This window comes from Zootoca vivipara, chromosome 13 (assembly GCF_963506605.1).
Source record: "Zootoca vivipara chromosome 13, rZooViv1.1, whole genome shotgun sequence".
Taxonomy (NCBI): domain Eukaryota; kingdom Metazoa; phylum Chordata; class Lepidosauria; order Squamata; family Lacertidae; genus Zootoca; species Zootoca vivipara.
The window spans coordinates 9,865,391-9,889,442 of record NC_083288.1 but is presented as its reverse complement, the minus strand read 5'-3'; the positions used below and the strand labels follow the sequence as shown (position 1 = coordinate 9,889,442).

Here is a 24,052-nt window from a genome sequence, read left to right as displayed (position 1 = left end):
CAGGGCACCTCTCCTTTTTGCAACCCACCCAGTTGCTTCCGGTCCTCTCCCGTCTTGCCTGTCCACGAGCCCCTTCCAACTCCTGGACTCCCTAAAGTCCACACTGGCCTCCTCGACCCCTGAGAATCACAGTGACTCGTACCATCTCCTGGGCCACTTCCTCGGCCACATCCTTGTAGAGCTCGAATCGGAATTCCAGGGCGTTGTTGTCCTTATACTTCCCGTGGAGCTTCTTTGTGTCATCCATCCTCAGCCACAGCTTCAGGTTGGACTTCACGCCATCGTCTTCTTCTGCCAGCTCCACATGGACTCCCGTGTCCTCTTGGAAGAAGGAGTGGGCCAGGAGATATTTGATGGTGTATCTGCAAGAGAGGGAGGGAGACAAGGTGGATTTAAAGCAGGGCGCAGGATTAGGAGGGTGGCAAAGGTAAGGCTCAGAGAGTGCGAGGGGAAAAGGTATCCCCGGCAGAGGCTGAAGGGTTGGTTGGCCCAGGATTATTAATAATAATAATAATAATAGTTTTTTGTTTTTTATTTTTACTCCACACATCTGGCTGGGTATCCCCAGCCACTCTGGGCAGCTCCCAACAGAATACAGTATTAAAAACACAATAAAACATCAAACATTAAAAACTTCCTGAAACAGGGCTGCCTTCAGATGTCTTTTGAAAGTCATATAGTTATTTATCTTCTTGACATCTGATGGGAGGGTGTTCCACAGGGAGGGAACCGCCAGAAGGCCCTCGGTGCTGGACCTCAAGATTAGTCCATGAGCACAGATCCCATTTTATGCGTTTGTTCTTTAAAAATTCCTAAAGTCCTCTTCAGACTTGAGCAGCATGTTAAAGTTCTCATTAGCATTTGATATATGGAATTTCCAATGATACTACGGTACAGTGGTACCTTGGTTGTCAAACTTAATCTTCGACTCCCGAAACTGTTGGAAAACCAAGGCACGGCTTCCGATTGGCTGCAGGAGCTTCCGTCACTCAAGTGGAAGCTGCGCTGGACTTTCGGCTTCCAAAAAACATTCGCAAACTGGAACACTTACTTCTGGGTTTGCAGCGTTCGGGACCTGATTTGTTCAGGAGCCAAGCCATTCAAGTACCAAGGTATTTAAAGAATAAATCACTGCCGCTGAGCATGGCCAAAGGGCGGAGCACGCACGCCCAGCAAAACCCAGAGGGCAACAGGTTTCCCCACACCTGACCCTATAACCATGTAACCGCCAAGGGTAGCAGAAGTCAGGACAGCGGCGGAGATCTCCCCTACCTTTCATACTTGTTCATCCGGATGCAGCCCTCAATGATCTCCTTCAGTTCAGGCACCTTCACGTTGTGAAAACTGCTGGGCTTGATGCCCTGCGATAAAAGGGACGGAGGGCAGTTCAGATGGGGCCGGGGAGTCCAGCGGTGATGGGGTGGGGGAGGTTAGTGGGTGGACAGAAGTCAAGGCATCATGAGGCTTCCAAGCCCCTTGTCCCCTGGGAGAAAGATTTTGCTTGCAGATTAGGGATATGAAAACCTGGGAGGGGAAGAAACCAGAAAACTGGGGGAGGGGACACCAGTCCCCCCCCCCCAATTTTACTAGTCCCCGCCCTCCCAATTCTTCAGAAACAAATGGGAGGGGAGCCTGGATTCCTTCCCCAATTTTTCTGGGCTTTCTAATAATAATAATAATAATAATAATAATAATAATAATAATAATAATTTATTATTTATACCCTGCCCATCTGGCCGGGTTCTCCCAGCCACTCTGGGCGGCTTCCAACAAAACATTAAAATACAGAAATCAAACATTAAAAGCTTCCCTAAACAGGGCTGCCTTCAGATGCCTTCTAAAGGTCTGGTAATTGTTGTTCTCTTCCCAAGCCTTCACATTTCTACTACAGGTCAGACAACCCAGCAATCCAGTCTTCGAGAGAAGGTAGGTTTGAATTTCCCCATCCTTGTCTGACTCTGATGGTCAACAGCAGGGCTCAGACCCAGAGCTGGCCTGAACGCCAGGACCCTATGCTCCTTTGCCTCCATCAGGTGACACCCACCCCATATGTTTTAATCTTGAGAATCGTCGCTTACTCTCGGACCGCTACGACTCCCAGCTCCCTTAACAAACTATCGTTCCCAGGCTTCTTTGGGGAAAGGCGTGTGCTTTAAAGGTATGGCATGGATGTGGCCTTGGGGGCAGGGCTTCCAAGTGGGAGAGCATGATTTCTAGTTAAGTTTGATTCTCTTTTTTACGAATGAAAAGCCAGAACACAAGAGGCCCCCAAACACCGAGACAGGCAGGTTTTAAAAAATGATGCTGATTATCCCATACTGGACCACCATAACATTTGGCATATCATATGTTCCGACATCTTTTTGAAAAAGAAAAGGGGGGAAAGCAGCAAGGGCGTTGGTAGAGGAGCCAGTTTTCTGGAGTTGCAGAAAAGTTTGCAAACATGGAGAAAACATTTGATCAGAAGTCAAACCTGGGCTGCGTAGGGCTTCTGTCCCAGCTGGTGTATGTAGGTGGGATTTTGTGCTATGGACATCAACTAAATCCCCCTCTCGTAATGACCACTCTTCCCTGGCCATAAAAGCCCACCCATTCCCAACCTTCCCTCCTTAAATCCCAAAGCTGCATCAAACACTTTGCAGATTCCTTGGATCTGTCTCCCTGGGAAGAGGAGGAGGAGGAGGAGGAGACGGCTAGGGACCTAGCTAGGGGTGTAGCCCACAAGGGACAGAGGTCAGCCCTAGCTCCCCGAGAAAACAAGAGGCTACGCTCTCACCGAGGTGACCTTGCGATAGATCTGAGCTGCATTCTGGCATTCTGAGTAGGGGTATTCTGAGGTCGCCATCTCCAGCATGCACATGCCAAAGGCATAAACATCCACTGCTTCGTCATATTTCTCCTCGTACATCTCTGGCGCCATGAATTCTGGGGTTCCTGGGAGAAGAGGAAGGAAGGGGTTTTATCTGAGGCTCAGGCCCCCTCAGCCACTAGCTTAGTCAGTAGAGCGTGAGACTCTCAATCTCAGGGTCGTGGGTTCGAGAGCCACATTGGGTGGAATATACCTGCATTGAAGGGGGTTGGACTAGATGGCCCTTGGGATCCCCTTCCAGCTCTACAATTCTACGATTCTATGATGCCACACATACCTATCCAGTAGGATAACCCTTTAATGTAAAAGGGGTGCCACTCCATTAGACATCCAGCTTCTGCCGGAGATCTCCAGTTCTGACTAATAAGGATCTTCTAATCACCTTGAGCTACAGCCCATCTCTTCCATAACTATTTCTCAGTTCAAGCACAACACACTTCTCATAATGCCATCTGTACACCTGGTGAAAGCAGGCAGAGCAGGCATCCTGGGTGGCTGCTCCTCACCTGTGCAACTCTTATCCTCAGCGAGCATCACAACAATTCCAAGCCTCTTATGGAGTTTTTAACGTTAACTGGTCTTGGTGGACCACAGGTTTAACATGAGCCAACAGCATGACGCAGCAGCAAAAAAAGCTAATGCTATTCTAGGCTGCATCAATGGAAGTACAGTGTACCCTCCGGATATGAACTTAATTCGTTCCGTGGGTCTGTACGTACCCCAAAAAGTCCGCATCTAGAGGTGCTGCTTCTACACACATGCGGCGCGATAGAGCGTTTCTGTGCATGCGCGCATGGCGAAACCCAGACGTATACACTTCCAGGTTTGCTGCGTTCGCAACAGAGGTTGCGAACAAGGGTCCACTGTATAGTGTCCATTTCAAGGGAAGTAATAGTTCCACTCTATTCTGCCTTGGTCAGACTACACCTGGAATACTGCGTCCAATTCTGGGCACCACAATTTCAGGAGGATGTTGACAAGCTGGAATATGCGCAGAGGAGGGCAACCAAGATGATCAAGGGTCTGGAAACTAAGCTTTATGAGGAACAACTGAAGGAGCTGGGTATGTTTAGCCTGGAAAAGAGGAGGCTGAGAGGAGATATGATTGCCATTGTCAAGTATCTCAATGGCTTCCACATGGAAGATGGAGCAAGCTTGTTTTCTCCTGCTCTGGAAGGGAGGACTTGAACCAAGAGCTTCAAGCTCCAAGAAAGGAGATTCCGACTTAACATCAGGGAAAAACTTTTGGACAGTAAGAGCTGTTTGTTAGTGGAATAGTCTCCCTTGGGAGGTTGTGGACTCTCCTTCCTGGGAGGTCCCTTCCAACTATACAATTACAGTCATACCTCGGGTTAAGTACGCTTCAGGTTGAGTACTTTCAAGTTAAGTACTCCGCAGACCCGTCTGGAATGGATTAATCCACTTTCCATTACTTTCAATGGGAAAGTTTGCTTCAGGTTAAGTACGCTTCAGGTTAAGTATGGACTTCCAGAACCAATTAAGTACTTAACCTGATGTACCACTGTACATTATTGCCTTCATTTTATGGACCAATGGTCTCATTAGACAGTAAAATTCGTGTTAAATTGCTGTTTTAGGGGGTGTTTTTCATCGTCTGGAATGGATTAATCCACTTTCCATTACTTTCAATAGGAAAGTTTGCTTCAGGTTAAGTACGGACTTCCGGAACCAATTAAGTACTTAACCTGAGGTACCACTGTATATGATTCTATGGTCTTCAGCTGGTTCATTCAACTTTTTCCCATTCAATCTTTGATCTCTTTACCGGATACATGCCTGTTCTAATTCCTGTTATCCAAACCTGGCCCCCAGAGACAGAAACATTTTGGTACCTATGACACTCTTGGCAAATGATGCCCGCTTGAGTGTGGCCAGACCAAGGTCCCCGATTTTGACGGATCCCGTGGGCCCCGTGATGAAGACGTTGTCGCATTTCAGGTCGCGGTGGATGATCGGAGGCGATCGCGTGTGGAGAAAATGGAGACCCCGCAAGATCTGTCTGCTCCAGCGCTGAAGTACTTTTAGCTTCATCTCCTTGAAGCGCTTCAGATACCTACAAAAAGGAAGTGCCATTAGACTCGGAGCCACCTCACCATAGTAGTAATAATAATAATAGTTTATTATTTATTATTAGTTTATTATTATTTATAATAATAATAGCTAATTTGTCCATGTCTAGGGGGCGCAATCTGGACGGTTCTGCCAGGGGTGCAAGTTCACCTAGCTATGGCTCTGCGTACAGGGCAGGCCAAATGTCACTCAAAGCCAGGGCCGTCTTTACCCCTGGGGTGCAAGGGGCGTGGGGCACCTGGGCGTCGAATTCTGGGGGGTGCCAGGCACCCGCTGCTGAAGCCACCTAAGCTCTTAACTATGTACCCATTATGAAATAATAAATAGTTTTGATCAAGCTAGAAAAATGAAATACATATATACCTAGGTATTACCAAAATGTATACCTACTGTTTCACTAAAGGCCTTTCGACTTTGTGCGCTCATTTACCAAAGACGCACCGCGGCAGCGCTTGTGATGTCATTTACAACAGTGCCGCTTGTCAGACTCAACGATGGCACTTGTCAGTCTCAATGGCGCTGTGGACGCAAAATTAACTCTAACATCAAAATATTATGTTATGTATTGTATTGAGTTGCCATGTGGCAGCGGGGTCAGCGGCACCTTTGAGACGACTGATGTTTCTCCTAAGTAGGTGCCTAAACAATACATATAAGTTTAAGTGTGGTGGTGTTGTATAATGACGTATAAGTGTATTGTAAATAAATGAGCAAATAAAAAAGTTTCTTTTTCCTCCCTTCTTTCGTAAACAAGAGATAAGGCGTAAGCGTGGTGTCTGACATGAGCATAATAAAAGTTAATTTGTGGGCTAAACTAAATTTGGGGCCACTGGGCGGATCTTTGCATCCCGGCGGCGCATATGCTAAAGACAGCCCTGCTCATAGCTCCCCCAAATCTCAACATCTGCTACCTGCACTCTGCCTCATGGGAGGGCCAGCCCTGGTCACTGTTGTCAAATCAGGAGGAATGCTTGAAAAGGGGGTTGACTGGAAGCATCTCTAGTTTGGCCTTCATCTATACCATCAGGTGCCATACAAAGGCCCTAGACATATCAAGAGATTCATCGCATCCTGGTCGTCGTTTCTTTTAGCTCCTGCCATCGGGACGGAGATATAGAAAAATGAAGGCGAGAACGAGCCATCTCAAGAACAGCTTCTTTCCTAGAGCAATTTTGGTCTTAAATGGAAATTCTGGACTTTGAAGTCTTTATATTTTGTTTGTTTATTGTTCTGTATTGTATTGTGCTTATTAGTATTTTAATTCATGTGGAGTGTCTTAATTGAGTTGATACAGCAACCGAGAAACTTCGTTGTTCCCGCAAGGGGACAATGACGATAAAGATCTATTCTGTTCTATTCTATTCTCGTTACGTGGAGCTTCCTCAGACACAACAGGCGAAGAAATGAAATGGTGTGCATCCCCACTACTACGGGACAACAGCCCCGGAGGCCCCATGGCCCTCTCCCCACTGACCCCACTGCTACCTTCCCATTGTCGCCCCCCCCCCCAGCCAGTTTCATGCTCACGTTTTGAGGGTGCCCGAGGTCATGAGTTCAGTGACCAGGACGATGCAGACCTGCCCCTTCACCGAAGACTTCCACGAGTCGTAGAACCGGACGATATTCGGGTGCTGGAGGCCCTTCAGCATCTCCACCTCCTCGCTGAAACGCTGCCTCTCCATCTTGGACAGCTTCCGCGTCTGAGAAAGGAGAAGGAAGCAGGCAGAAGCGTTAAGAGCTGCACAGCCAACTCCGAGGCAACCGATGTCACGCAAACAAAATGGGAAATGATATACAATGAATCGAAAAGGCTGTTCAGAATAACTTTTATTTTTAAAAAACCCCAGAAGCTTTTCTTTTGGGAATTATAGGGAAAGAACTACCTAAATTGTATAGAAATTTATTTACGTATGCGACTACAGCGGCAAGAATGTTACTTGCCCAAAAATGGAAAGAAGAAGTCCCAGCAAAGGAAGAATGGATACAAAAATTTATGGAATACTGTATGCAGAAATGGCGAAACATACTGGAATAGTAGGAAATCAAGATAACAAACTTTATATAAAAGAAAGGAAACGGTTTATTGAATATTTAGAGAGAAATGAAAGCATTGGCAGGATTATTGTAATAACCTGCAGTTTCACAAGAGTATATATTTGCAGTAGATAATTAAATGAGCAAGTTAAATGAATTTGGATATGCAGAATATAAAAAAATAAATTTAAGGAACCTCAGAAAGAGGGGGAAGGAAGTCAAATTTTGAAATGTTAAATTGTTTGTAAAATCAATGTATAGACTTGAAAAGTATAAATAAAAACTAAACAAACAAAAAAGCCAAACTGAGCTTTTGTAATGTAAGCATGCACATTTATAATAATAACAAAATTTTACTTATACCCCGCCCTTCCCGGTTTAAAAACTGGTCTCAGGGCAGCTAACAGCAAATATACTGTAAAACATTGATTAAAATGCGACTTTAAAAACAGCTTAAAAACAGCATAAAATACAAGATAAATGCAGCATCAATGTCAATAAAATTCTAAAATTCAGGGTCACTGGGGGGGACGGGACCCAGTTCAGTAAACATCAAGTGGTCGCCAGGGCTAACTAGCCAAGTTGGGCAGCAAGGAGACCAGGAAGAGTTTAAATGTGGGGTCCCAGAAGGGTTTCTTCATAGAAAAAGGAAAGGGAAAAGGGAATAGAGATTCAGGCTAATTCAAATTGAAGGCCAGGCGGAATAGCTCTGTCATACAGGCCCTGCGGAAGGAGATCATGTCCTGCGGGGCCCTAGTCTCGTGGGACAGAAGATTCCACCAGGTCGGAGCCATCACTGAAAAAGCCCTGGCCCTGGTAGAGGATAATCTGGCTTCTTTAGGGCCTGGGACCCTTAAGATATTATCATTCATGGACCTTAGGGTCCTCTGTGGGACATACCAGGAGAGGCAGTCCCGTAAGTACGAGGGTCCTAGGCCGCATAGGGCAAGCAAGATATGTCAATTGTAATTATTTGTTGTTAGGTAAAGGTAAAGGGACCCCTAACCATTAGGTCCAGTCGTGACCGACTCTGGGGTTGCGCGCTCATCTCGCATTATTGGCCGAGGGAGCCGGCGTACAGCTTCCATGTCATGTGGCCAGCATGACTAAGCCGCTTCTGGCGAACCAGAGCAGTGCATGAAAACGCCGGTTACCTTCCCGCCGGAGTGGCACCTATTTATCTACTTGCACTTTGACGTGCTTTTGAACTGCTAGGTTGGCAGGAGCTGGGACCAAGCAACGGGAGTTCACCCCATGGCTGGAATTCGAACCGCCGACCTTCTGATTGGCAAGCCCTAGGCCAGGCATGTCAAACCTGCGGCCCTCCAGATGTTTCGGCCTACAACTCCCATGATCCCTAGCTAGCAGGACCAGTGGTTGGGGAAGATGGGAATTGTAGTCCAAAACATCTGGAGGGCCGCAGGTTTGACATGCCTGCCCTAGGCTCTGTGGTTTAACCCACAGCGCCACCTACATCCCAGTTGTTAGGCGGGTCAATTATAAATGGAATGTAATTAATGAAATGTAATAGCGATGTTTATTTTTGTATTATTGTAACTATTTGTTTTATTACTGTGGAATTTCCAAAAGAAAGCATTTGTAAAAATTAAAAGAAAAAGAAAAAAATTATAAGTTGCATTACTGAAATAAATGCACTTTTCGATGATATTCTAATTTTCCGAGTTTCACCTGTATTTACAAACCACTTCGATTGGCAGAATTGGCACTATTACAGGTGCCACCGAATACCCGTTCAGCATTTGATGGGTTTAGTGTGGCTGTGGCAGCGCCTAGCTTTCAAACTCCCTGCCTAGTGACATCAAGCAGGTGCCTTCAACTGCACTCTTTTCGGTGCCTGATAAAAAAAATTCCTGCTGGACAAGCCTACCCAGATGCTTAGGAAACCAAGGTGAGGCAGATGGATGCCAACAACATGCTAAATCGCTAGAATGGATTCCAGCATTTCAGGCTTCAAGCAAATTGATAAACCAGAGTAGCAGCCAAAGGGCGAGCTTAGAATCTTTTTTCTTGACGTGCTACTTTTCTTCTTGCGAGGACATTTTTTTCTTATATTTTTTTATTATTTTTTGCATATAACTTCCAAACATCTTATTACATTCATTCATATCTTATACAATTTTTGACTTCCCTCAGATTTCCTCTTCATCACTTAGCCTTACATTTCATTATCTTCACTATTACTTCTAAATACAACATAACTCAATGTCCTTCCTAAATTTCCCCTGCAATATTTCATATAATCCTCCTTACAGAACTTCTTGCAGTCCTACTAGCGTAACCTGTTGTTTACAGCTATCTTTCAAATAGTTTGCGATTCCCCCCCCCCAATCTTCTAAGAACCTCTGGTCCCTTCAGTTTCGAATTCCTCCCGTCATCTTATCCACTTCTGCATAGTCCAGAGGACATTTTTTTTTTCCAAAGGGGAGCATTCAAAAGTAGTACCTCTCTCTTGCAGGTAGTACCAACTCATTTTACTGCACATGTGGACCCAGAGTAATATTGGCCTGGCTAGAAAATGATTTGGGGGGGGGGTCTCTTCTCATTTCATTTCACAGCAGTCCAAGACACACACCCCTTTTTTTGCTCCTACATTTCACAGCCTCTGACACACGCAGAAAATGCTGCAAAGTACGCTGTGGAGACCAATCCTGCCTGGTTTGAACTAGTCCCTCTCGCAAGTCCCAGGTAGATGGTCCCTGAGGGAAAACCTGCAGTTTCCCAACATAAAAAGCAGGGAGAGATGGTCCAGAAGATCTCATCACCTCGTGATATTTTCAGTCCCTCCCTCCCCACTGCAGTTCGTCCAGGTTCCCTGCTTTGGGCCGTGGAGCTGGAAGGAGACATCGCCCTAATCTCTTTGATCACCGTTTTGCTCCGCGGACGTCAGCAGCCGAACGGGATGAATACAGCCTTTCTCCAACGCCGGAGAGCCAAACGGAACCGTAAAAAAAGTCCTTCCCAGAATCACCCTTCCATCACCACTACTGCACACATACACGCCACCAGCAGCAGCCAGCTTCCTAAAGGAGCTTGTAGCCATTCTCCGTACTGATCTATAACGGCAGAGCCAAGGCCGGGGGGGGGGGGGCGGAAGAGGTACACTCAAGAACCAAGGAAAAAATTGCACAGAGCCCGGTCTCCTGGGTTCATTTTGCAGCTGCGGAAGGGGGGTCTCCAGGAGCTGTGCCTAATAATAATAATAATAATAATAATAATTTATTATTTATACCCTGCCCATCTGGCTGGGTATCCCCAGCCACTCTGGGCGGCCCCCAACAGAATATTAAAAACACGATAAAACATCAAACATTAAAAGCCTCCCTAAACAGGGCTGCCTTCAGATGTCTTCTAAAAGTCAGAAAGTTGTTTATGTCCTTGACATCTGATGGGAGGGCCTTCCACAGGGCAGGTGCCACTACTGAGAAGGCCCCCGGCAGTGAGGAAACCGCCAGAACCCTTCCTAGCTAGTCCCCTGTCCCTATAAATGTAGCTTTCCTCTCCTCAGTCTTCAGTCTTGTTCACTTTAATAAAGAGCTGTTACTAGAGAACTGTCTCCAGCATGTTTTGTCAAGAGAGCTGAAATCACAAACCCCACGTCACAACAACTGGCGACGAAGGTGGGATCCGGAATGCTGAGGAGCGGTTAAACACAACCCTGCCTCAGAGTCCGGATTGCAGCTGAGAACAAGACTCACTGGCCAGCTGAGAAGACGACCCTGCCCGCTAGGACAATGGAGAGTCCAAGGGTATTGGAGCCCTTCCAGCCATCAGAGCCCCACACCTGGGAAGACTACGTCGAACGCTTCGAGTTCTTTGCAGTGGCTCAAGGGATCACCGATGCCAGCAAAAGAAGGGCCACATTCCTGAGCTACTGTGGGCCCGAGACCTTCAAGCTGGCCAAGGCATTACTTGCTCCAGCAAAGCTGAGTGAGACATCTCTCAAAGATATTCTTGCCTGCCTAACAAGCCACTTGGCGCCTACTGAGACCAAGATGGCCCGGCGGATGGAGTTCCATAAGAGGCAGCAGCATGCTGGGGAGTCTGTATCCACATTTCTGGCTGAACTCCGGAAGCTCGCTCAGCACTGCGGCTTCCAAAATCTGGAAGAGACTCTCCTGGATCGGTTTATTGGTGGTCTGAGCAGCAAGAAAGCCAGAAGACGCATCGTGGCTAAAGAAGAGGTTACCCTTGCTTCAGCCTTGAAAGAGGCCACCGCCACGGAGAATTATGAAAGAGAGGAGCTTGATGCCAGTCGCAAGGCCACTAAGCCACAGATAGAAGTTGCGCATGCCATGGACGAGCTAGAGGCTACTCCGAGCCAGAGCCCATTCCGTGGGGTCGAGTCGGTGCGTCAGGCCTGCACAGTGCACAGAGATCGCCGAGGCAGTTGCCCAGGTTGTGGCGGAAACCATGAAAGGAAGAGTTGTCGTTTCAGGGATGCTATCTGCCGGACGTGCGGAAAGACGGGTCACATCGCCAGGGTCTGTAGATCGGCGGCGTCGGGAGCGACAGGAGCACCTAGACTGGAGCATCGCAGACCGCCCACAGCAACTCGTTTTCTAAAGGACTGCCACTACGTAACGGAGATCAACGGGAGGGCCGTGCAGTTTCCAGCGCAAGGCAAGGCACACGTCAAGGTGAAGATTGAGGGTCAGCAGTGCGACATGGAGGTGGACTCCGGATCCGCATTCACCATCGTGTCGGACCAGACCGCGAAGACATTCTTCCCCAGGGGTAAGTTGCCCCCTCTGGAGCCCTTTCCGGCAACCTTGCAGTCGTACTCAGCAGGCCGCATCCATGTTATGGGAATGTGTGCCGTGAGAGTACAGTTCCGGGACAAACAGGCTGTACTCAAACTGGTGATTGCGAAGGGCAGTCGCCCCAGTCTCCTGGGCACTGACTGGTTCCCTGCCCTGGGACTGAGTATCTCAGGGCTTAATTCAATCCAAACCTGCCCTGAGATGAGTGAGGTATTATGCAAGGAATTTGCTGGTCTCTTTAATGGAAAACTGGGTTGTTATAAAGGGCCCCCAGTTGACTTCGAGTTGGACCCCGGGGTGGCTCCAATCCGACTCAAACCAAGGCGAGTGCCATTTGCACTGCAACCCAAGATCGAGGCAGAGCTGGATAAATTGGTCAAGCAGGGAGTTCTCTCACCCGTGGACTCTGCTAAGTGGGAGACTCCAATCGTCACACCCCTTAAAGCAAATGGGGAAGTCAGGATATGTGCAGATTACAAATGTACTATCAATAAGGCACTCAGGGGAAACTCATACCCCATTCCAGTCGTATCACATCTGTTGGCTAAACTGGCTGGGGGCAAGGTGTTCGCCAAAATTGACCTGGCACAAGCTTACCAACAGCTGCCAGTAACCCCACAATCAGCGGAAGCACAGACTATTGTCACACATAAAGGGGCGTTCAGAGTTAACAGATTACAGTTCGGAGTTTGTGTGGCCCCAGGGATTTTTCAAGGGCTCATGGAACGCCTGTTAAGAGGTCTGCCGGGGGTCTTGCCATTTTTTGATGATGTTTTGATTGCTGGAAAAGACCCACAGGAACTGGTTGCGCGTGTCCGTGCAGTGTTGCTCAAGTTCAAGGAGGTGGGGTTGCAACTGAAAAAAGAAAAATGCAGTTTTGGGGTGCCAACTGTGGATTTCTTGGGGTTTAAAATTGATGCATCAGGCATCCACCCCACAGATGCTAAGATTAAGGCCATCATCGAGGCACCACGACCACAGAACAAGACGGAGTTGCAGTCATTCCTGGGACTTATTAACTTTTATCATTCGTTCTTACCCCAGAAAGCTTCGGTAGCTGAACCATTACATAGACTATTGCAGAAAAAGAATGTGTGGCGATGGGGGCGGGAGCAGCAGAAGGCTTTTGACTCCTTGCGAGGAATGCTGAGTAGCAGGAGCGTCCTTGCTCATTATGATGAGTCAAAGCCGCTGGTCCTGGCATGTGATGCCTCTCAATACGGTCTGGGGGCTGTGCTGAGTCATAGGGAACCGGATGGGTCGGAAAAGCCCATCTCTTTCTATTCCCGTACGTTGTCGCCCACAGAGCGCAACTATGCTCAAATTGATAAAGAGGCACTGGCTATTGTGTCCGGAATCAAAAGGTTCTATGATTATTTGTACGGTCGCCATTTCTCCATTGAAACGGACCACAAACCACTGTTAGGGTTGTTCAACCCAAACAAACAAACGCCACAAATTCTCTCCCCCAGAATGTTGCGTTGGTCAATATTCCTGAATGGGTTCCAGTACACCTTGACCCATGTGCCGGGGAAACAGTTGTGCCATGCTGATGCGCTGAGTCGATTGCCCCTTCCTGGCGGGAGCAATGAGGATCCTGCTCCGGCGGAGCACATTATGATGCTAGAAACACTTCCGGGGGCTCCTGTAACAGCTACGGATATAGCTGAGAAAACTAGGAAAGATGCTGTTCTCTCCCGTGTGCTCACTTGGGTGGGGAGGGGGTGGCCAGGTGGTCCGCATGAAGAAAAATTCAGGCCTTATGCGACAAGGCAGCACGAATTGTCCATGCATAAGGGTTGTCTCCTATGGGGAGATAGGGTGATAATCCCAGCACCACTGAGAAACAGGGTTCTTGAGACGCTTCACATGGGACACCCGGGAATGGTCAGGATGAAGTCGCTAGCCCGATGTTATGTGTGGTGGCCTGGAATGGACCAGAACATAGAACAATGGGTACGAACATGCAAGGCATGCCAAGAGGTGCGGCCAGAAGTGGCCAGAGCACCAGTCCACTGGTGGGAGCAGTCCAGGACTCCCTGGAGCCGGCTGCACATAGATTTTGCTGGGCCATTCCAAGGGAAGGTTTTTTTGGTTATCGTTGATGCATATTCCAAATGGTTAGAAGTGGCGATGGTCCCTAGCATGGCATCAGCTGCCGTAATCAAGGTGTTGAGGCAGCTGTTTGCTACCCACGGGTTACCTGAGACCATTGTATCAGATAATGGGGCAGCTTTTGTATCCCAAGAATTCAGGGCATTCTTGGCTGATAACTTTATAAGAGGGGTCACATCCGCGCCCTTTCACCCATCCTCCAATGGGCAGGCTGAGCGCATGGTAAGAACAGCCAAAGAATCCATTGCGCGCTTAATGGAGGGTAACTGGTCGGCTCGCATTGCGCGAATGTTATTTTTGCAGCATGCGACGCCGTGTACTGCGACGGGCAAGTCGCCAGCCGAGCTGCTCTTAGGTAGAAGACTGGTAACGGTGCTGGATTATGTCCACCCAGATAAAATGCCAAACCGTAATTCAAGAGCAACCCCCCAGGCTGAGACTGACACAACAAGGTATCTCGCCCCTGAAGATCTGGTCTGGGTGAGGAACTATTCACGAGGTCCGCGGTGGGTGGCCGGTGTGATCACCCGGGCTAGTGGACCTGTGTCCTATTATGTGACCTTGGAAAATGGGCAAGTTTGGAAGAGACATATAGATCAGCTGAGGCGCCGGGCGCTCAGCAGGGAGGAGTCAGATAATTCATCCCTGGCTAATGACGCACAGCTGCAAGACCAGAGTGAAAATGGTCCAGAGGTACAGTCACCAGGGGCTTCAGCAAATGAACCAGGGTCTGCTAGTCCTCATGATGACGAGGTACAGGTCGGGGACCCTGAGATGTCTGGGACTCCATCTGTTCCTGATGAAACCCCTATAGCAGCCCCTCCACCACAGGTAACACCCAATCCAGAACCTGCAACACCTGTTGTCAGGAGATCAGGTAGAAGTTGTAGGACCCCACAGTACCTGAGGGATTACGTCTGCTGTGCTCACTAGGGGGGGAGGGGTGTTGTGTATTGAGTCAAAGGATTTTATATCTGTATTATTATTGTCTGTATGTGCATTAGGATAAAGTAACTGCCTTTTGGTTCCAGAGGGTACAGCTACTATTGGTTCATTTAAGCTGCTGTATTTGGATCCTCTGTCTTATTGGTTTCCTCCAAAAGGCAGCACTGTGATTGCTTGATATTGTTCCCTCCAAAATGTATCCCTTCCTAGCTAGTCCCCTGTCCCTATAAATGTAGCTTTCCTCTCCTCAGTCTTCAGTCTTGTTCACTTTAATAAAGAGCTGTTACTAGAGAACTGTCTCCAGCATGTTTTGTCAAGAGAGCTGAAATCACAAACCCCACGTCACAACACTTAGCGCCTGGGTTGAACCATGGGGGTGGAGACGCTCCTTCAGGTCTAGTGGGCCGAGGCCGTTTAGGGCTTCAAAGGTCAGCGCGAACCCTTTGAATTGTGCTCGGAAACGTACTGGGAGCCAACGTAGGTCTTTCAGGACCGGTGTTATGTGGTCTCGGCGGCCGCTCCCCGTCACCAGTCTAGCTGCCGCATTCTGGATTAGTTGCAGTTTCCGGCTCACCTTCAAAGGTAGAGCGCATTGCAGTAGTCCAAGCGGGAGATAACCAGAGCTTGCACCACTCTTGGCGAGACAGTCCATATGCAGGATGTGAGGTTTGTGACAGGGGGTGTTTTGCCCTGGCAAACATCTGAAGCCACCCCCCCTTTTAGCTCATACAATATGTCCTCTAATTGTTACCTCATGTGGCCTGGCTGCCCTCCTCCTGAAATGGGTGCTTGAGGGGGGTGAGGGGAAGTTTGCGAGTGGGGGGCAGCGTAGACAGGCAGGCGAGCTCCAGCAAGGAGTGAAGGGCAATGGCAAGGATCCAGCCAGAATCAGACCCCAGTTGGGCAAGGGCCAGAACCACTGCTGGCACCAAGCTCCACATGCAGCTGGAACAGAGGGGGGCCATTTGGCTTGCAGGAGCTGGCTGCGAAAAGAGTGAAAATTGTAGAGGCAAACACGGCATCCCAGGTCCACCCCTCCTCTGTGCCTCAAGGGAGCTCAGTTGGAAGAGAAACGGTGGGGGGGGGGAACGACAGACGAAACGTGCTTTAAAAGCGGCCGCTCTGCCAGGGATTCGGCTGCGTCTCTTTCCGGTGGCGCGGCGCCCACCTGCTAGGCCACACTGCCGCCATGTGCCGGGCGGGAACCGCCTCACGGCCTCATTGGCCTGGGCCTCTGTGGTGGAGCTGGAGGCGGTTCGTATTTTTACACTCGGGGTGTTTATGAACTTTTGCTACAGATGCAGCTGTGTGCCGTCAGCCGCTGTGAAAGCTTCATTGTCCGCAGCACAGGAGAGGCGAGGGAAAGAAACACCGGACCAGAGCGACTTCATAAATGAAGGCACATTTGTAGCAAGGCCGGGGGGGGGGGGGAGAGGAGCCCCTGCAGCTTGCATGTGGAGCAAAACAGTGCAATAGGAAAGGGGAGCCTGACTATGGTCTCTATGAACCGCAGGGGCCTCAGCTCCCCGCTTTCTGGATGAGCTCCAGCAGACCCTCTTAGGCCTGGTGCGCCACAGAAAGAGCCACAGTTTGCTAATGCCCACAAACCAAATAAGTTGGATACGATTGGGAAAGCCTGGGAGCAGCTCAACTGGATTAAATTCACAACGAGGCTAAAGGATAGAGAAACGTTATCGGGAGCAGCTAGGTAAATGGGATTCAGGAACTAGCTGCATAAAAAGGCAAACTGCAAATATTCGGAGATGGAGTGAAATACTTATACAATGTGCTAAAGAAGCTGCAATGTTTTGATCGAAGCGATAGTATCGCATGTATTGCGTTTCAATCTTCAGAGCAGTGCAGTATCTATCAGAATGTGTGAACTGGCTCTTTTTACGGTAGAAGTAAAAGCTTGCAAATTCTGTATGTGTTTCCAAAAGTGCCACAGTTTGCTATATCAAAGTTTGAATCGGCATCCACACAATCAATGTGGATTAAGAACTCCTCAAGGGCCCCACCAGACTGGCGTTTTCAAAGGTGTTTTCTGCAACATGCAATTGATGCAATGACAGCGTATTAGGGGTGGACTGTAAACACACCATTTTGCTTTTATTGGCAGCTTTGTGATGCTTCCCCCAAGCTGCCATGTTATTGCCCTCTGGAGGGGCACTCTTGCACTATAGTGCCACAAAACTAGGGTAGCAAATGCCTCTGAAACATTTATGGTATCAAAAGCTACAGGACAGCTCAGTTGGTTAGAGCAGGGGTCAGCAAACTTTTTCAGCAGGGGGCTGGTCCACTGTCCCTCAGACCTTGTGGCGGACCGGACTATATTTTGGAAAAATAAAAATGAACAAATTCCTATGCCCCACAAATAACCCAGAGATGCATTTTAAATAAAGGGACACATTCTACTCATGTAAAAACACGCTGATTCCCAAACTGTCCGCGGGCTGGATTTAGAAGGCGATTGGGCTGGATCCGGCCCCTGGGCCTTAGTTTGCCTACCCATGGGTTAGAGCATGGTGCTGATGACGCCAAGGTTGCAGGTTCAAATCCCTGCATGGGACAGCTTGCCTATTCCTGCATCACAGGGGGTTGAACTAGATCAGGCATGTCCAACACGTAGAATGTGATCTACTAGTAGATCCTGGTTGACCTCTGGCTCCTCAGCAATCTCCTTACAAAAAAGCAAAAACAAAAAACAACCCCAACTTTGGCTTCCTAAAAAAAGCTCAAGTTCCGCAACTTTGGGTAGATCACTGGCAGTCTTTTTACGACAATGGGTAGATCACTGCCAGTTTTTTTTGTACTGTGAGTAGATCGCAATCTATCAGGAGTTGCATGTCCCTCAACTAGATGATCCACAGGGTCCCTCCAAACTCTACAATTCTAGGACTCCAGCAGGAAGTTATATGACATGCACTCAATGGAACTGAGGCAGTATGTCTGCCCCAAGAACATCTGTAAGAGCAGTTTTGAAAGTGGGATCTGCACAGAATGCAAAATAAAAAGGGCATATGGAGGGGCCCTAAGCATCAGCATTATGTCCCTCCCTCCCACCCACCCCAAAAAAGCTGTAGAAAAGCCATCCAAGACAGAAGCCATCCTAGAAGCGACACCCTCTACCCTGGAAGCTCTGTCCCCTAATCCCTAAGGCATCGAATAAGCTTCTTCCTCTTCTTCAGCTGGCACCTCGCTGCCAGACAAGCTTGCCAGAAGCTATTAGTTTAGAGCCTGACATCTTCGGAAAAGGGAACACTTAATTGCTTTCTGAAGTCATTCAGATTCGCAAGTCTAGACGGCCCTCTTTTAGTGGCAGTTTGCCCCTTGGATGGAAGGTGTGGAGCCGTCCGGCCTCCTATTCCCACCCCTGGAAGAGCTCACTCCCGATCGGCTGGTGGCGTAAGGCTCCCCCTTGCCCTGGAGATTCTCCGTATTCCCGTCAAGACGTCCGCCGCTTCTCTGCAAGTCCTGCCGAGTTTTGTGGCACAGGCCACACACAGGAGTACAACATGGGTTTTGCTCGGCTCTTGAGCTCGCTGCCGCTTGAAATTGGACTCTCTGCGCCGTGAAACAGGGGGCCTTGCCTCTTGGTTCCACCTGCATCCCAGCCAGACTCCCAAGTTGCTGTGACAACCAATGTGGCCAAGGCTCATTTCACACAAGGTTGAGCTACTAGGCCCTTGGGACTTTTATTTGTTCAGGGAACCAACCTGACATAAAACGCCTGCCCCTATCGGATTAGCTTGCTTCCTCTTCCCCAAAGTAGGCCATACACTGGTGCCCACTGGGAACGGCAGGGTGGAAGCCGGGGAGATGAACAGGCGACAGAGCCACCTGATTTTAAGTTTGTCCCCATCCTTCTCCATGCTGAATGCTACGGGGGCAATACGGAGACGGAAGAGGAGGAAAAAACTGAAAGTGTCCCCCCCCCCGAGAAAGAGGAGACAGTGTGGTACAGTGGTTAGTGCTGGGCTAGGACCTGAGAGACCAAGGTTCAAATCCAACCCACGGAGGGAGGGAATGCGAGTGACTTGCCCAAGGCCGCTTACTGGAGAGGCAAGATTCAAAACCAGGGTTGCTTTGAGCGGTGGTTCACTTTAAACTGAGCCGCAATACTGCAAGGTAGGGTTCAATAGGCTAAAATTGACTATTTAGGCTGCTACCCTGCAACCACCCTACACCCTAGAGCAGGGGTCAGCAAACTTTTTCAGCAGGGGGCCGGTCCACTGTCCCTCAGACCTTGTGGGGGGCCGGACTCTATGTTGGGGAAAAAATATGAACGAATTCCTATGCCCCACAAATAACCCAGAGATGCGTTTTAAATAAAAGGACACATTCTACCGTACTCCTATAAAAACATGCTGATTCCTGGACCATCCGCGGGCCGGATTTAGAAGGTGTTTGGGCCGCATCCGGGCCTTAGTTTGGTGGGGACCCTGCCCTAGAGGACTAGCAGCACGAAAGTTTCTCATTTCCATATATATTTTTTAATTTGCAGAGCATTCTCACATATACCCTGTGTCAGAAAGTGGACCCAGTTATTTCTGTTTTTCAGGCGCTTCGCTCCATGCCTCTCTACAGGAAGGGCCACAGCTGAGGGGCAGAAATACTCCTCTCTAGAGCTAAGGACCACAGCCTGCCCCTATATATTTTAACACAGAGCCCCCCCTGTCCAGCTAGGGCACTGGGTGCAAACAACAGCTGCCCGGAGAAATCACACTTGGCTGACGCTGTTCCAAGGCCTTTGCTGCAACCCTGGGTAATGTGATATAGACGAAGAGGAAGGGAGGGAGCAAGATAAATCAGGGTTAGACAAGAGGGAGAATGCCAGGCCTAGAAAGACTCCTTCCTTCCTTCAATGACACCCCAAGACACACACACACACACTGCCCCTAGCTGGGTTCTAGCAGGCCGCGGCAGTTTTCACAAGGATAAAAAGGACTCAGAAGAAGATAAATGGGATTAACTGGGATTTACTCATGCGTTAGGTTTGAGCCCAGTGAACACCTGCAATTTTCAACCCACTGCTTTTTGCATAAACCAGTTCCAAGTTCCATTACACTTGCCCATACAAAGTCTACGCCTATGAGCAATCCACTCGCAGGGGGGCAAGCGTAGTGAGGTCTTTGATCCATTGGCTAAACAGAGCAGTACATTTACCTTTCTTTGTTTTTGTACTATAATTTTTTAAAATTCTGTTTCTATAATTTCACCATTTGACTTCCAATAATTGCATAGTTCCATAAATTGACTTCCCACCCTCATCCCTACAGTGTTTTTGTTCAAACCCTTTTCCTACTGCATCAAACTCTATTACAGAAATCCTTGTAATGCAATTTCTTAATCACTTACATTTATCTTTCCAATGCAGCAGTATCAGTCTTTTGGACATGGTGTTAACTGTTAACAATTGTTTTGGTGATATATACCTTTTGTTTTATGGGACGCGGGTGGCGCTGTGGGATAAGCCACTGTGCCACTTGGGGCTTGCCGATCGAAAGGTCGGCGGTTCGGATCTCCGCGACGAGGTGAGCTGCCATTGTTCGGTCCCAGCGCCTGCCCACCCATTTCGAAAGCACACAGTGCAAGTAGATAAATAAGTGCCACTCTGGTGGGAAGGTAAAGGGTGTTTCCGTGCGCTGCTCTGGTTTCGCCAGAAGTGGCTTAATCATGCTGGCCACATAACCCGGAAAAACTGTCTGCGCAAGCGGACAAACGCCGGCTCCCTCGGCCTTTAAAGCGAGATGAGCGCCGCAACCCCAGAGTCATTCGTGACTGGACTTAATTGTCAGGGGTCCCTTTACCTTTACCCTACTTCTTTATGCTAACATATAGGGCAGTCAACGTTATTTTTCTGTTCTTCCTTCCTTCTTTTTCAAACCCCTTTTAATGTGTTGAGCCCTACAGCCTCTCCCTTTCAATCCCATGAAAACACTCATTGGGCCGAGGAGGGTCTCCAGGCCCCAAGATCCAACTTCAAAGCAAACTTGAGGCCTGGAACCTCTTTTAGTTTTAGTTTTAGTTTAGTTTGGTTTAATATAGTTTAGTTTTAAGCCCAGGACTTGCACCCAATCTGCAGAGACCGGGAGCCTCACGGTGGAAGCAGTATCAGCCCTGAAACTAAGACACAAAGACCCTTGCCAGAATTTCCCATTTCCTGGGAGGCCACCCACCACCCGGGCAGCTATTTGGTGACTGAGCCTAAGTAGCTGGGGAGATGTATCATATAAGGTATGGTATTTATTTCTGTCTTATTTTAAAGCATTGTTATCTGTTCCAAGCCTCTGAGGTACAGAGCCTATAACTCTAACTTTTCCCTCTGGGACACACTTCCAGAACAAAAATTGGTTCGCGCCGCACCAATTTTTTTTTAATTGCTAAGAAATACATTGGAAAGTAAAAAGAGAAACCACTCCTGGCATTGCTTGATTTATAACACAGAACGCACCTACAGTGGTACCTCGACCTCCGAAGGCGATCTGTTCCGCGGCGCTCTTCGGAAGTCGAAACCTTCGGAAGTCAAAGTGTCGATTTTGCGCATGTGCAGAACACGCGCGTGCGGCGAAAATACTTCCAGGTTAGCGGACTTCGGAAATCAAAACGTTTGGAAGTCGAGGTACCACTGTACTTTATAATATGATCGTGGGATACCCAGAAAGAATAAAACAATGCAGCTACATATGAACCTTACCTTCCAAGTCCCGGACTGCAGAATCCGGGACCGGCAGCCGTGTGACACCAGAAGTTGCGTCGACGTAACTTCCGGTGTCGCTTTGCCCTCCTATGGGCACCAAAAATGGCCGGCGGCGGCTTCGAAACTCGCTTCTACGCATGTCCGGAAGTGCATCGACGCAACTTCCGGTGTCGCTCTGCCCATGTATGGGCACCAAAAATGGCCGTCGACGACACCGAAAGTCCCGTCTACGCACTTCCGGACATGTATAGATGCGACGTTTGAAGCCGGCAGTGGCCATTTTTGGTGCCCATAGAAGGGCAAATCAGAAAGAAAAAAAAATGGCCGCTGGCAGGAGAAAATAACGGAGAAAAACGGGCGATGAAGTGATACGGGGGACCACCGGGGAAAGGTAAGTAAAAACGGGGGTTTCCTGGGGAAAACGGGGTACTTGGCAGCTATGATATGAACACAAATCATTCCCTTAATAGAATATTGATTGTCCTCGAATCTCACAGTCGCGTTTGCCATCCTCTTCTGCCATATCCTTTGAAAAACCACTGCTGTAACTTCAGGTGAAGTTATGTTGCAGTGCCAGGTGACAAGTCACCCTCTTACTTTTCCAGGCCAAGGGAGTGGTACCTGTAAATATTAAGTCTTGCATTTATGCATTTGAAATATTTGTTCATCCCTCTGGATGATGGGTCCCCAATGCTGAGCCTCGAATCTGTTTCCCGTTCTCTAGAGACCCTCTAGAGACCCAATGTCCGCTGGTTCCCGTGTCCATTAATACATGCAGAAAATAGTCGTCCTCAGCAAATATTGGTTAGGCAGCTCCAGGCTGTATTTCCCCACCCCCACCCCCCCAAAAAGAAGGCCAGCCATAAAACGATGCTTTAAATTTACTTCTGCACACCAGAAATAGACCCAGGCAGAACTTTTCGGATGGGGAGGCTGGGTCCCAATAGCTCAGGTTTGTGGTTTGCTGGCCGCAGATGTTTTAAAAGGCAACATAATGATCAACTGCAAGAGAAAATAGGACAGAGCTATTTTTTAAAAGGCGAACAAGTGACAGTAAATCCCGTGTTTGTGCAAGAGGCTTATCCCCAGCACAAGGACTGCTTAAGGAAAAAAAAAAGACTTGGAAAAGCTTGATAAATGTTCCTTATTTTTAGTTGGCCTCCTGAAAAACATCTGCAAATCGAAGAGCGTCATTGGAGAAGGAAGAAATGCTACACTGCTGCACGATTATATATTCATTTACTTGCAATATTCCTATATTGCCTAATAACAAACAAGTGGCTGGAGAGGGCTTAGCCTTAAGTCACTGGAAGTCATAATTGTCCATTATACGCAGTGTGTGTGTCTCTCCTCTCATCTAACCCAAAGCCTCTCATTGTATGTCTGAGATTAGAGGACAAAGGAAGGGTTTCAAAGTCATAGGCAGTGTTAGGATCTCGGCTATATAAGCTAGGTGCCAAATGGACTAGGCTACCCTCAGAGTCCCTTTCAAAACTAAAATTATACGATTCTATGATCTCAACTGTGTTGCTTGATGCAGCTTGCTCTTCCAACAATTCGCTTGTATGCAAGAAGCAGAAACACACACACACAGTGGAAATAGTATTAAGGCAGAAATCTCTTTGCAGTCGCGATTTGACCCAATGCCAGTAGCAAAACGTGCCTGGCAAATTTATAACATGGGCCACAGGGTGAAGCCTTTAGCCAGAGCTCGGCCCCAGCACCTACCTTTTAAATAAATATGTAAATAAAACACTGATTGTTACTAAGCCCATTTATGGTAGTAGTGGTAGTATTCCACTCATTACTCCAGACTTTGCCCCAGAGTGATGGCTAACAGGCCTAGGGCAACAAAAAGAGAAAAAGGTAAAAGGTAAAGGACCCCTGGACGGTTCAGCCCAGTCAAAGGCGACTATGGGGTTGCGGCGCTCATCTCGCTTTCAGGCCAAGGGAGGTGGCGTTTGTCCACAGACAGCTACCAGGTCTCTACGCCTGACCTTTATCACCCCAGCCTTACAAAAGCTTAAAAACGAACCAAAATCCCAACGTCTGAGAGCCTTGGTAGAAGACAAGGTCCCTGAAATTACGATCAATGTTGCCAAATTCCGCGTACCTGCTATTAGACGCAGGAAACAAGAGCTTCCCAATGTCAATACGCAGGCGAATACGAATATTTAATTTTATTTATGTCCTTTAACTTTAAAGTGTTGTTACGGCCTAATTTGTACTGAAATCGTCCTCTGTTTATTTCTGTGTTATCCTTTGTTGATCAGTTGTATGAGTCGATTTGGTCTGTGACCGTTTAATAAATTTGATTTGAGCTACCAGGTCATGTGGCCAGCATGACTAAACCGCTTCTGGCGCAACGGGACACCGTGATGGAAGCCAGAGTGCACAGAAACACTGTTTACCTTCCTGCCACAGCAGTACCTATTTATCTACTTGCACTGGCGTGCTTTCAAACTGCTAGGTTGGCAGGAGCTGGGACTGAGCAACGGGAGCTCACCCCGTTGCGGG

At 48.2% G+C, this 24,052-nt stretch overlaps 1 protein-coding gene across 3 annotated transcripts in view; it reads right to left on the bottom strand.

Annotated features, from left to right (window-relative positions):
• WNK4 (WNK lysine deficient protein kinase 4) overlaps positions 1-24,052 on the bottom strand; it is a 76,197-nt gene that overhangs the window by 27,989 nt on the left and 24,156 nt on the right. For all 3 annotated transcript variants that reach the window (XM_060282272.1, XM_035135485.2, XM_060282273.1), the window contains exons 2-6: positions 6,488-6,660; positions 4,723-4,943; positions 2,777-2,934; positions 1,273-1,361; positions 143-362 (exon numbers count right to left, since the gene is read on the bottom strand). In XM_060282272.1, the coding sequence (XP_060138255.1) occupies positions 143-362; positions 1,273-1,361; positions 2,777-2,934; positions 4,723-4,943; positions 6,488-6,660 (861 nt within the window). The remainder of the gene's footprint in view (positions 1-142; positions 363-1,272; positions 1,362-2,776; positions 2,935-4,722; positions 4,944-6,487; positions 6,661-24,052) is intronic.